General features: G+C 39.7%; 1 protein-coding gene across 1 annotated transcript; it reads left to right on the forward strand.

Annotated features, from left to right (window-relative positions):
* The first annotated feature begins 6,158 nt into the window (after nt 1-6,158).
* LOC100717552 (C-C motif chemokine 2-like) lies at nt 6,159-8,078 on the forward strand. Its single transcript, XM_003469614.5, has 3 exons — nt 6,159-6,335; nt 7,088-7,199; nt 7,577-8,078. Exons 1-3 carry the CDS (start codon nt 6,260-6,262, stop codon nt 7,749-7,751), a joined length of 363 nt encoding a protein of 120 aa, XP_003469662.1. The 5' UTR covers nt 6,159-6,259; the 3' UTR covers nt 7,752-8,078.
* Nucleotides 8,079-13,853: the final 5,775 nt, after the last annotated feature.

A 13,853-nucleotide genomic window follows, 5' to 3' on the forward strand; every position in this document is an offset into this window, starting at 1 on the left:
CAAGACTCAGCCTCAGATGAGCTCTAAGTCAGCATTTAACTATGAAATGATTTCCTCAACAATTATATAGAGTGGTCCTCTACAATGAACGCCTCTAATTTGTGTGTTTATTTGGTCTTCCCAATACCTACAAAAAATTGTACAGACCAGGAGACTGGAACATGTTTGGAAAATATGTTTTGTTATTGCTAATTGTTCATTTTTGTACAACTCCTGAGGGTAGATGGGAAGACTGAGTTAAAATGTCCTGATGTAACTATAGTAGGGCAGTTATCATCACTGTGCATGCGCGCGCGTGTGTGTATGTGCGTGTGTGTGTGTGTGTGTGTGTGTGTGTGTGCTGAGAAGAAAAAAATGACAGAAAGAATAAGACATATGGACCAATGCCTACCATCTGAGACGGAAACGCACAGCGGCAGAAGGACATGCTGTTACACTCCATGCATATTCTGCGGGAGAACCTTCATGTCTATGTGTAATGGTCAGTGCAGAGGGAAAGATGGATTCTGCCAGGAAAACATGCCCGCTGTAAGAGGATGGGGAGTCCCACATAGAGGGTCAAGCAAGACTGCTTGAACTTCTGTTCTTCTTGATATCCTTTCTCCAATCTGTAAGCAACTATGAGAGGATCAAGACCTATGTAGCTGTTCCCAAAACCTTCCCAAGGTGCTCCACACACAGTAGGGCTTCTCTACATATATGAACTCAACTGATCAGAACCAAAGCGTTAATAGTGGAGAGTTGACCAAAAAGGCATTTGACTGAAGGGATTTCAGTTGAAATTTTTTTAGTGGATGTCTACAAAATATTCAGGAGTGTGTTGGACCCAGCACAGAAGTGAAATATTAGATTACAAATAAAGTGAAGAAAGCCACATGAAATATAGAAGCTTTTGATGAAAAGAACAGAAGAAAGTACGACTCAAGTTCACTGACATGCAGTTTACTAGGTGTTAAACACTTTATAAGGGACAGTTATGTAATTTTTGTAACACCCATGCTCAGTGAGTATCGCCAGCATTTTCATTTTGCAATGAACCAAATATTCAAGGAAGTTAAATAGCTTGCCCAGGGAAACAATACTCATGGGTGACAGACTTGAGCTTTGACATGAGACCTCTGGGTACAACATCTGTAAATAACTCTCTGCTACTCTACTTTCTTTCCAAAATATTCTATGTATTGTGATCCTTGAACCAGAGTGTCCTCTGAATATGGTTGTATTGGTATAAGATGCTCAAAACAGCAAGTATTATTTCTGTATATTCACTGTTGGAAACTGAGACTTGGACTTTAAAGGAGTTACACCAGGTCATTCAAATAGGGACTGGAAGGTACCCAGGGCTCAGGTTACAGTGTTGTAGTTGTCAGCTGCTAGCCTCAGAGATGCAATTTCAATTTGAAAACCTAGACTTCAGTCTGAAATCCTAAATGTTTGAGTTTTTTCTTCTTTTATTTTTCTTCTGATTTTTAAATCAAGTTCCAAAGCCTGGGTAGCTTTTAATTCACTGCACACATCTGTTTGTCTATTTTCCCGCTTCTGGTTTGCAAGCTCTGGTTTGGTTTATTTAGTTCCAGATGCCTCTGGATGCTTGAAATAATGAAGTTGCAGAAGTAAATTTAACCTCAAACCAGATCATCAGGTCTGTCAGACACAACTTCTTTATCCTGGTGATTCCTGTGTTTAGTGAAAAGCTGAGGGTTGGGCCTTCCTATGTCCATATGGTGATTAACATATCTTCTCCCATCTTGGAGATTATTCTTCATAACTGAGTTTTATCTCATAAAGCAGTGAACAATGAGCACTCCGCATTCCTTCCTTCCTCTGTTCACTTATTCAGTTGGCCATGGTTTTCCTGAAAACCTATTATGCTCTTAGTAGTACAGTGATAAAGGAGGCCTACTCCCTGCCACCCAAGAGTTGAGGGCCTGTGGGCCCCAAACAACCTGCTATGTTCTAGCGTGGCACCTGCTGCCTACTTCAGCATGGTTCTATGTGCAGCACACAGAACCCATGCCACAAGATGAAGACTGCAATTTTGAATGTTGGAACCACCTTTGTTTTTTGCTACATAAGAGAATTAACCTTGGGATTTGGTTCTTTCCTTTTGAGCCAGAAAGATATTGGGGTGATAGCATCACCTACTTGCCAGAAACGCTCAGAGATTTGGGATGAATGTGTGACTTAAGAGTAGGAGGTTGTCGTCATCAGCTGCAATGCTGCTTTATGTAGATGGAGTTTCCTTTGGCTTCTGGATGGGCATGAGGTCAACTTTACCATGGCTACACAATAGGTTACAATAAACTTCCCACTTCAGCTTCAGAGTTCATCTTGGGACCATGTAGCTCATTATTTGTTCTGATTATTTGATATGTCTTTGAAGCTAGGTGAGGACTATCCTTCTTCCACCCTGTTTTCTCCTGGCCAGAGTTGTCTAATGCCATGGGCAGTTTTGGAGAAAGGGTAATTCACTCCAGTGACCATTCATTCTTAACCAAGAGAAAATGAGCCATTAACATTTAATGAGCCTTTAGGCCACAGAAAGGTGAAGAGGGAGATTGATTTTCTCCATAATTTTCACCCTCCACTCCCAACTTCTAGCTCAGCTTGGAATGGTGGCACCCAAGGGCAGAGGTAAGGACATGTTCTTTCTTATTGGCCTGTGCATTTTCAGATATGTGTGCAATGTGAGTTGGTGGAGAGAGAATGTGGCCAAGCTATGTGCTGCTAGAAACAGGTCAAGTTGGGTTGGCGGACACTTGCTTTCAAGTGTTGGTGGCTGAGATGAATTTACAGACCGCCATACACTTTTCCACTCCCTGAAAGTTACGTGCTACTATCTGCTTTTACTTAACCTCAATCCCCACACTACTGAAAGGCTTGATCTTTGGCTGTATGTATGGATATGATGATAGATACGAAAGAGTAAAGATAAATTGTCTTTGAGGTTTATTGTTTTATTGTTATTGGCATGCTATCAAGCTCTGTGACTTCTGTGTCATTCGGCTTACCAAAGTGCCCTGAAACTGAGCTTCTGTTCTAGAAATTAACCTTTCCATCTGCAGGCAAACAGAATGTCACCACAACCATCTGGAAAAGGTCTACACAATATTTTCATTTTCCATGCCACAGAAGGAATGGTGAAATGGTGTGACATGAAAGTAATTGCTACTTGTGATCTTTTACAGAGCTCTGCAAGCTATATAAATTACGTCCAGCCTGTGTCCAGGTCCTTCTGTCTTTCATGAAACTCTAGTCTTTCAGAACTACTTAGTGTCTTTTGAAAAATAATGCAAACATCCTTCCACCTGTGCTTAGTTAGGGAGGCAAACTTTGTACCTAGTGAACCATAGTGTCTATGCTCGAGCAGGAGAAATGCTGGTTTTCATGTCAGTAAGCAAATGCCAGTGGGGGTGAGGTTCCGTCTTTCAAGCTTGGTTGTTTTGGGATGATGTTCTCCATTTCATGGCTCTATCATTCCCTGTGCTGGCAAAGTTTTTTTCTAGGATCCTTTGTGACCATATGCAAGCTAGAGAATAAAGTGGGACATGGAGACATACTTTATTTTAATAGCTGCATCCATAGAGACCATGTGTCCCTTCCACTGATCCCTCTGGCAAAACCCATCTATGTGTGGGGGCCTGGAAGACAAACTCCACTTATGCATTCAAAAGGAAAAAACAACTTAGTGAAAAATCAATCAACATCAATCATGATCTGGGGTGGGATCACAAATAAACATTTACTTTATTGCATATCTTTGAGTTTACAAACATGTCTTTATTACAAATTTCTCTGGTAGAGCCAACAAAGATGGCTTGTAGTGTACTAATTTGAGAAACTTTCAACCACAGGAACCTGGGGAGGTTGATATCAAGTGGGTGCTCACTCACTTTCAGATCCTGCAGATTCGTCTGTAGGACAAAAATGGAAATCCACAAGGCAAAGGCCCACAAGCATCCTAATGCTTTCAGGAGAGTGGTTCTTCTTTGCAGTTACAGCTTCCCCAATGGCTCCTCAAGCTCACAAGTGCATGTCCTAAGGACTGAAGGACCTGAAAGTAAAAAGGCTAATTGCATCTCTCTAGGACTTGGAGTCCATGTTTATGAAAGGGGAATGTGTGCATTTCTACAAGTAAGCTAGTTCAAGTTCCTATCACATTTCTGGGCATGCAGTAGGTGCACAATAAACATTGAAATGTACTTAGCAGAGAGCTGGGCTCCTAAGTTACCAGTAGAGCATTGGGAGCCACACTCTAGAGACAAAGTAGTCTTTGCTATTAAAAATATGGTCTCTGGACCAACAACATTCATGGTACCAGGAATTTAGGAGAAATGTAAAGCCTTGGGTCCCATCACAGAGCTTCTGAATCAAAATTCACCATTTAACAAGAACGGCAGGTGATTCCATCACTGAACAAAATCTGCATACTAAGATTTGAGATTTCCCCCTATGTTAGATGCCATCTCTAATCTTGCCATCTCTAATCTGATCAGGCTAAGTTGCTCCATCTGTGGGAGGCCCAGCAAGCCAGAGGGTAAGGCTGATCTAGAAACAATACAATTCCCAAACTGCTAGACATCAAACTGCCAAGTTTGTGTCCCTGAAATTGAAGAATGAATTCCATGGAATAACGGAGGGTAAGTATAGGCAGGGTTTATTAAGAGACAGGTCCTAACAGACCAGGAGGATCCCAAACGTGGGTTGTCTCCAAGGCACTTTGTCAGGGTTAATTTATACAACAAAACCACAGTGTGGATACAGTGTGGGCAAAACTATAATTTAATCTATGTGGTTACACATACAGCCTCTGGGCTATTATTGGTGCAGTGGGGAAATGAGTCACATGGAAATGGGTACATGGGAAGAACAACCATATTTTTTGGGAAAGGACAGGTCCAAATGCACTGGGCACCCACTGGAGCCTTTGATGCCTCCCTGGCCTTATGGGTCCAGGTGGTGCCAATAGCAGAATAATTCCAAATTACTGTTTATGCTTTAGACATGTAGGCCTGGCCATTGTACCTCGGTCTCCAGGCCTGGCCTTCTTCAGATGTACTTCCAGCCACAATTCTGATACAAGCCCTTATTTTTAACTGACTTCATTTAGAGCTGGAGTCCCTCTTGGACTATCTATTAGTTTCTATCTAACTTAGCTGCCTATGACATTCCCCCTCTGAAGAGCTGTCCCTAACTGTGGTTAGGGGAGAATGCGAATAGTTTTGGCCTAGCTGGTTGGAGCTGAGAAAGGAAACAGCAGTCAGGGATTTTCTCCAGAGAGCTCATCTAAGGGATCGAGGATAGAAGTCATGTTGTAATTTAGCAGCTTTGAAGTCCATTTTCAAGGTCTATTTAACGGATCCCAGTAAAAGGGTCTGGCACATTGGTCATTGGTTCTGTCTGCATGGTCACTTGGAGTCTGGCAACCTCTAATCAAGAATAAACTACCTTTACCAGGAGATTAAATACATTCAACCAAACCATGAGTATTAGAATGGGAAGGCAGATGGAGATCAGGAGCCACATCAGATCTACTCTTTAGGGACTGGAATAACAATTATAACCAGCTGGCTCTTACCCTCAACAAGAACAAATAACCTTTACCAAGAGATCAAAGTCTATACAACCAAAACATGAGCACTAGAAAGGAAAGGCACTTCTACCCAGACATTGCTGTGAAGGGACTGGAATAATTACTGTCACCAGCTGGCTCCTAGTCCTTCTACAGAATAAGGTTATCTATAAGACTAGTATTTCTTTGTCACCAGTCCTCCCAGTTTTAGTTGTGAAAAGGAGAGTTTGGTCATCTCAAAAGACAATTTTAGCTATGACATTTAAAGTCTCTTTCTGAGCGTTTCATTTGATTTCTTTTTGCTTAAGAGAAAGCAGAATCTGTAAGAATCAGACAGTGGGTTCCTATCTGTGGGCAGACTGGGCATATGACTTCCCACTTCCCCCTGAGGGCACCTGCCTAAATGGCCACAGCAGTGGATCAAAAAAGTGTCAAGTTTGTGCCCACAGCCTCCCTATGGTAATTCCTGGAAACCTCACAGAATACTGCACTTGCTCAGCAGATCCAAGATTCCACTGAGTCATTCATTCATTATGACACTGCCATAAACCAAGCCCTCTTGCCTGACTCCACCCTCTTAGTTTTCAATAAAGGGGCAAACATAGCTGCTCTAGAAGAGCAGAGAAATTGAGACCAGATCAGAAACCTCTGAACCTCACACTGAAGCTGGTACTCCAACACTCCACCATGCAGGGCTCCTCAGTCTTTCTGTGCCTGCTGGTCTTAGCAGCCACCTTTAGCTCCCTCCTGTTGGCTCAGCCAGGTAAGGCCCTGCCTCCTGCACAGTATTCCTCTCTGGGTTACCACAGAGCATCGCAGCACAAGGGGGTACCACATTAGGAGCTGCTCTTCCAACATGAGCAGCCATACGTGAACAAGGAGAGAGCCTAAGCACCTGTTGCCTCTGGGCAAAGAGCTAAAAGTCCGGCTATGGACTCCAAATTCAACTGCTTGCAGGGTTCTAACTCTGGAGACGTATCAAGAAAGTACTGCTCCAGCAGCTTTCAGCAGTGCGTTGGGGCATGGGTGGTCAAAGAGAGGGGCATCCGAAAGCAGAGTATTTCCAGGGAGGAAGAAGGCGACGCTGGTCTGTGCTTCATTCAGCCCAGCTTCCAGAGCCAATGGCTCTGCAGGTGAGGTAGGTATCAGGGACACTCCCAACCAGGCATGGATTCTAGAGTTGAAAAGGAGGCTGCATGGGTAGGATTCCCAGCTGATCTTTGGCCTTAGTAATTTGAATTATTAGCCCATTCTAATAACTTTCACCCTAACTCATCTAGTTTTAACACTTCCTCTTTCAGGTTTATTGCCAACATTGCACACCCATTTTATAGAATGGCAAAATGACTGAATGCATCAAAGATCTTATTCTAGCTTAGATGAAGTACTAAGATTTCACAGGTTCTGCCTCTCCCTATGCTGTTCCTTTACATTTTTCTCATGACTCTTTTCTGCTCTGAGATCAGAAACATCTCACTATCCTAAAATGCTTCTTCCTTGTGATTTGTTTTCCAGTTGGAGTAAATACCCCGATCTGCTGTTATGTATTTAACAGAAAGATCCCACTGAAGAGGGTGAGGGGCTACGAAAGAATCACCAGCAGCAGGTGTCCCCAAGAAGCTGTGATGTGAGTAGGGCGTGCCACCTGTCCCCAATCCAGAGTTTGTCCTTGGAGAGAGAGCAAGGGATAAGCCCCCAGCCTTAGAGTCACAGAGTTACACCTTCAAACCCAAGGCCCAACAGCTCCCTGTAGGAACACTGAAGTCAGAAAGGAAAAAGTTGACTCCCCAAATCCTTCTCCACATGGGCGCACTTTCAGGACATCACAGTTTCTCAGCTTGAAATCAGCGTGGCTTCACCTGGCAAATGAGTGGAGCAGTTCTCCAGGTTTCCTCCCTCCACCTGCCTCCTCCTTCCCCTCCCAGGGCAGCCCGCTAGCTCAGAGTAGGCTGTGCTCCTGCACTGAGTCTGCAGAGCATTAACTGTGTCCCCTCTCTCCCACAGCTTCAGGACTTTAAAGAACAAGGAGGTCTGTGCTGACCCCACACAGAAGTGGGTGCAGGACTACATTGCCAAACTGGACCAGAGAACCCAGCAGAAACAGAACTCAACTGCACCTCCAACTTCAAAGCCTTTGAACATTCGTTTCACAACCCAAGACCCCAAGAACCGTAGCTAATTTATCTCCCACCGTGTTTCCTCAGTAACCTCTGATGCTAGTATGAACTTTATTGACATGAAATGATGTCTTAAAAGGTATTAATCTTATTTAACTTATTGATGTTTTAATTTTATCTTCCACAAACACCAGTGTATTTAGAGTTGGGAATTTAATTTGCTTTCTATGAACTTCAGTTCTACACCTAGAATGTTATTAAGGTCTTTGTAAGGATCTCAAATGCAAAAAAAATTGCTTTAAATTTCAGAACACTTTTAGAATTATTGTTGTAAAAATAAATATTATACAATTATTGAATAAAAGTATATATATGTATTTATAAAATCTGACTTTGGTGTTTGCTTGAAAGAAAGCACAGAACTGAGATTAGAAATGAAATAGGAGAAACATAATTCCCAACTTGTTAGATATCAGATGTGCTTAGCTCTTGTCCCCTGAAATTGAAGAATGAGTTCCAAGAAACAATAAATGTTAAAAGTAAGAAAAGTTTGTTGAGAGACAAGAGGGTCCCGAAACTTGATTCCTACTGAGGCTCTTTGTCATGGGGAATTTATACAGCAAAGTCACCATGTGAATACAATGTGGTCAAACTACAATTGACTTACAGTGTTGTAAGTACAGTCACTTAGCTTATATTGATCTAGTAGACAGGGGTCACAAGGCAAGGCTGCATCGAAAAAAATCAAAAGTATTCTTGGAAAGTAATGAGTCTAGATGTTCTAGTCACCCAGCTGGGTGACAGCTGCTTGTGACATGCTCATCTGTGAGTAGAGCATGTAACCCCTCCCTGATCCAGAGTTCTTCCTTGGAGAGCAAGGGATAATTCCTCAGCCTTAGTTCCCAGTGGGAAAACTGATGTCAGAAAGGAAAAGTTGACTTCCCAAATCCTTCTCCATATGGGGGCACTTGATCCAGTAGAGGATCTACATAAGTTGCTAATTACAATAGAGTTTCAAGTTATTCCCTATCCTTTAGAGAGGTATGAAAGCCTATCCACTGTATCTTTACTTTGATGTACCGCCAGCTACAATTCTGATATTTTTTATTTTCCTGACTTGTTTGAAAGCCTAGTTCCTCTCTGACTGTATATTAATTTCTGCCTAACTTAGCTGCCTATAATATTCCCCTTCTGAAGAGCTGTCCTTAATTATGATTAGGGAAGAATAGGTCTAGTTTCATTCTAGCTGAGATCGCGGATTCTGTACTCAGGAGTCTTTTCCAGAGACCTGATCTGAGGAGCTGTGATAAAAGTCATGCCGTAGCTTAACAGTTATGAGCTTCCTTTAAGGAGTCTGGCACATTTTTCATTGATTCCATCTGCATGGTCAGTTGGCATTTGACAGCCTCTAATCAAGGGTAAACTACCTTTACCAAGAGATTAAAGCACACACAACCAAACCATGAGCATTAGAATGGAAAGAGAGATGGGGATAAGGAGCCACATCAGATCTACTCTTAAGAGACTGGAATAACAATTATAACCAGCTGGCTGCTAAATCTGCCTGCTGATGGAGTTTATCTATAAACCCAATATTTTAAAAATATTTTTATCTGATCTGAATAATTTATCTAATTAAACAAATTTCATTTATCAATGCTGTCATTCATTTTTGCTGTATGGATATGTAGAGTCTGGTGGTTCTCAAGGACAATTTTAGCTATGGAATTTAAGAACTCTTGCTGAGCTTTGATAACTTATACTGTAGCTTTCTAGACTCATTTAGACAGTGACAGCTGGAAACTGCTAGCAGGAGTCTGTGACTGGAATTCCACTTTTATGTCTAGTTTTATTACTATGTTATCGTTTGTTATACATATTTGGTTATGCTCTTTGGCTGGCTGTTTAAGATCAAGTTAAACTGAAACCTGTGTTAATCAAAATTAACCTCTTCCTATCTATTAGGCCAGTTAAGGCTCTTCAGGAGTTACTTTTGGAGCCATATGCAGAGCCTTTCAGCTCCTCTATCAGCGTGAGCTACCAAGATGTTCATGATCTTGCTTGATCATGTGGCTTCCTGCTGATGCATTGGGAAGGTTTCTTTTTCTGGTGACCCGTTTTTAGCATTCTGTACAATGTTTAACTCCTGTCTTCTGGGGTCTAGTAGTCTCCCTGATCACGAAGTTGGGTGACTTACCAAAGTTGTAGGCTCCTTTATAAAATATTTCTTCCTGTCTTGGTCCTTGTTGGCCTTGGAGGGCCATGGCCAAAAAGTATTGGCTATTCTCTCAGCCCAGCCACCCTTTCTTATGTTTTGTCCCTGTGTCTCAGTTTTTGAACACCCAAGAGATAAAGTATACCACTACTGCAGTAGGGGGTAATAGTTTTAATTATATTATCTAGATGACAAGCACCTGGAAAGAGAAAGTATGGCCAGAAGATTATGAAATTTTTGCCAATCATGATCATCACAGAGATGTAATTCTTGTGGAATGCAAACAGATAAAGTTTTACTGAGAATGTTCTAGATCAAGAGCAATATAGCATTTTAGTTGACAGTCATGATGGAATTGCTACCTCTGGATATACCTTTTAATCTCCATTTTAATATCAAATAACTTTTTAGACAGCTAACTTTGATTCCTATTAACCTATATAAAAGACATTTAAAAATTGTATCTAATTTGTCATCTTTTAGCCATTTGGTTACTCCGGTGACATTTAAGCAGAATACACTTGTTTATAGATGTACTTTACAGATTATTAATGCCTTATCTCTGTTACACTGATATTGACTGGAATTTATAGTTTCTACCTATAACTGGTGTCATACAGTTATATAATACTAGCCCAAGTCTGAAAAGCTATCCACATTATCTGGCTGGCTTCCCCATATTAGATTGGCATTTGCATTTCATAACAAATAGAAAACAGTAAGAGAAAGCCAGGTACTTGAGCCTGAAAAAATGGAAAAGGTTTGCCACCACAAATAACTTTAGTCTACAAATCACCAGCATGATAAGATATTCTTTCTGTTTTGTATCTTTGAAGACCTGCACATTTGGGAAACATGAATACATTTATATATTATGAGGTTAGTAATAAATTAATGTTACAACTATCTAGCAATTTTGCAGATATTTATTTCTGTTTTTTTCATAGGCAAAATCTAGAAGACTTCAACAGGTTTTGTATTGTGTAATGCGTTGACAAGAATTAACAGCATTGTTACAACTCTGATGAATTTAGAAAATAGTGTTAGTGCCTGGAAATAGACTTATGGGTCTGATATGTCTCTGCTGTACCACTCGGCCTGCTGCAAATAGACTCATTATAATATATACAAATGCATCTCGTCTATAGCAAAACATATGGTATAAATCTATACCATAATATCTATATCTATATCTATATATCTATATCTATATCTAAATCTATATCTATAAAATCTTTGGTCAAAGAGAACCCTTAAGTTATGGTACACAAACAATAATAGACATTGCATTTGTAAGATTGATTTTTTTATATTATCTTGGTTATTCAACAACCTAATGGAGATATGTTGCCAGCTTTCTTTTTATTATTTAAAGAGAAAAAAATAAAGGAAGTAAAATTAAAAAAACAAAGCAGTAAAAGGGTACAAATAATACAGAATTTCAAGGAAAAAATACAGTAAGATATCACTAGTTAATAGGTTACATATTGTCATCTTTGAAATAGTTGTCCAAATTATAAAATTAAAGCATGTAAAGTGAGCATTCATACAGTGAGATTGCACACAGTGCCGATCAATGATCCAACAAAAGTTCAGTAAAATGGATTTCCATCCTACACATTTAAACATGCATGCAGTTATATCCCTTAGACCACCTTCCTTTCCTCTCTTTTTAATAAAAATTACACTTTTTGGGTTTTTTTACTCCCACAATTCTTATTATTTTTTGGAGAGAATAAAACCTAATGTGGCTAAACAAAACAGAGTCGGTTAGAACAAAAGGATGGGCATAGTACATGATGTAAAAATAGAATATCAGGTGATCTAAAATGGTTACCATTGTGCCTCTTGCTATTTTTTAAAAAAGTTTCCTATATCGTCAGGTATAATAGAATTGATCAAAACAGTACAGAACAAGACCAATAAAACCTACACTGGAGACCTTACAGGATTGCAAAAGAAGATAATAGTCAAGCCATAATGGGCACCTTAGTGAATCTTATTGCCTTCAAAGTGGTTGCCTATACCCTCAAACGATGCTATCAAACAAAAAATATAGTAAAATCTGACAGAACAAGATGGGGAGAGCAGTACTGGGGATAATATCAGGTTAATAGGAAAACAAAAAAGTTACTATAATATATCCCGCTATTTTTAAATTTAGTTTTCCCTTAATTGAAAAAAAAGTAAGAAAAAATAGATTAATTTTAAAAAAGGATGGGGTTGAGGTAAAAGAGGACATTGTATTAGAAGAACACAGGTCAGAATCGAACTATTTAAGCATCATTGTGTTTCACCCCCAGATGGTCTAACGTAATAGTAGTCACCATAGTGCCTCCTTCCTTGAATTATTTGAGTATAACTTCATATACTATCGCACCAAGCATATCAAGTCAGTCTGAAGCTATTCAAGGGAATGAAGAAATTACAGGGTATTTAGAACCAGTTAACAGAAAACTAACAGTGGTTTCTATATTATCTCTTTGCCTCTAAAAAATTTTGTTTATACTATCGCATATAGTAAAATATAGTAAGATACCACATGTTAAAACCAGTGGAAACAGATGTACAACAGCTTGATGGGACTTCAAAACAAGATGATATTAAATCAGCACTAGCTTTTATGATGTGTTGTTTTCTTCAGAAAAGCTATTCGTACTATCACCGATACTAAAACCGAGCAGCCCAGGTTAAAACCATTGCAATTAATGAGTGATAACATTATATGATTAAAACCAATATGATTGGTATTCATGATTACCATATAATTTTATGTATTCTTATCATTTCTTACACTAGGGAAACTATTCAGTATTTATAGATGTGAGTTTGATTTATTTCACTTATGAGTATGGTTTCAAGTGCATCTATTTATTTACAAATATCTCAATGTGATCATTCTTTATAGCTGAGTAGTACTCTATTGTATAAAAATACCAAAGATTTTTATCCATTCCTCAGTTGATGGACACTTATGTTGTTTCCAAGATCTGGCTATTACAAATTGTGCTGCTATAAACATGGGTGCACATATATCACTGTGGTATGATGCTTTCAGTTCTTCTGGGAATATGCCTAGAAGTGGAATAGCTGGGTCAAATGGGGCTTCCAGTCCCAGCTTTTTGAGAAATCTCCAGACTGACCTCCACAATGGCTGTACTAGTCTACACTCCCACCAACAGTGCAGGAGAGTTCCTTTTTCCCCACCGCCTCTCCAGCATTTGTTCTTGGTGGTTTTCGTGATCTTGGCCATTCTTTCAGGAGTGAGATGAAATCTCAGTGTGGTTTTAATTTGCATTTCTCTAATGACCAGTGATAGTGAACATTTTCTCATGTATTTATTTGCCGTTTGAATTTCTTCATCTGAAAATTGTTTATTCATCTCAGATGCCCATTTGTGGATTGGGTCTTTGAATTTTGTGGGTCTGATTTTTTTAATTCTTTATATGTTTTAGACAGAAGTCCTTTATCTGAGGGGCAGTTCACTAAGATTTTTTCCCAGTTTGTGGGTTTTCTTTTCGCTATGCTGGAGATTTCTTTTGACGTGCAGAAACTTTTTAATAAGAGGGGATCCCAGTTATTGACTCTGGGAAGTATTTCCCTTGTGGTTTGAGTCCTGTTCATGAATTCTTTACCTACTCGTATGTCTTCAAGGTTTTTACCCAATTTGTCTTCCAATAGATTTAGTGTTTCTGTTTTAATATTAAGATCTTTGATCCATTTAGATTTTATTTTAGTACATGGTGATAGGCATGGGTCTAGTTTTAGTTTTTGGCATATGGAGAGCCAGTTTTTCCAACACCATTTATTAAACAGACTGTCATTCTTCCAGTGAACATGTTTGGCCCTTTTATCAAAGATAAGGTGGTTGAGTGTGTTTGTAGTTGTGTTTGTATCTTCTAATCTATTCCACTGATCTTCGGCTCGGTTTTGGTTCCAGTACCATGTT

The sequence above is a fragment of the Cavia porcellus genome, unplaced genomic scaffold (assembly GCF_034190915.1).
Source record: "Cavia porcellus strain 051 isolate PalLab524CR breed Dunkin Hartley unplaced genomic scaffold, mCavPor4.1 scaffold_6, whole genome shotgun sequence".
Classification (NCBI taxonomy): domain Eukaryota; kingdom Metazoa; phylum Chordata; class Mammalia; order Rodentia; family Caviidae; genus Cavia; species Cavia porcellus.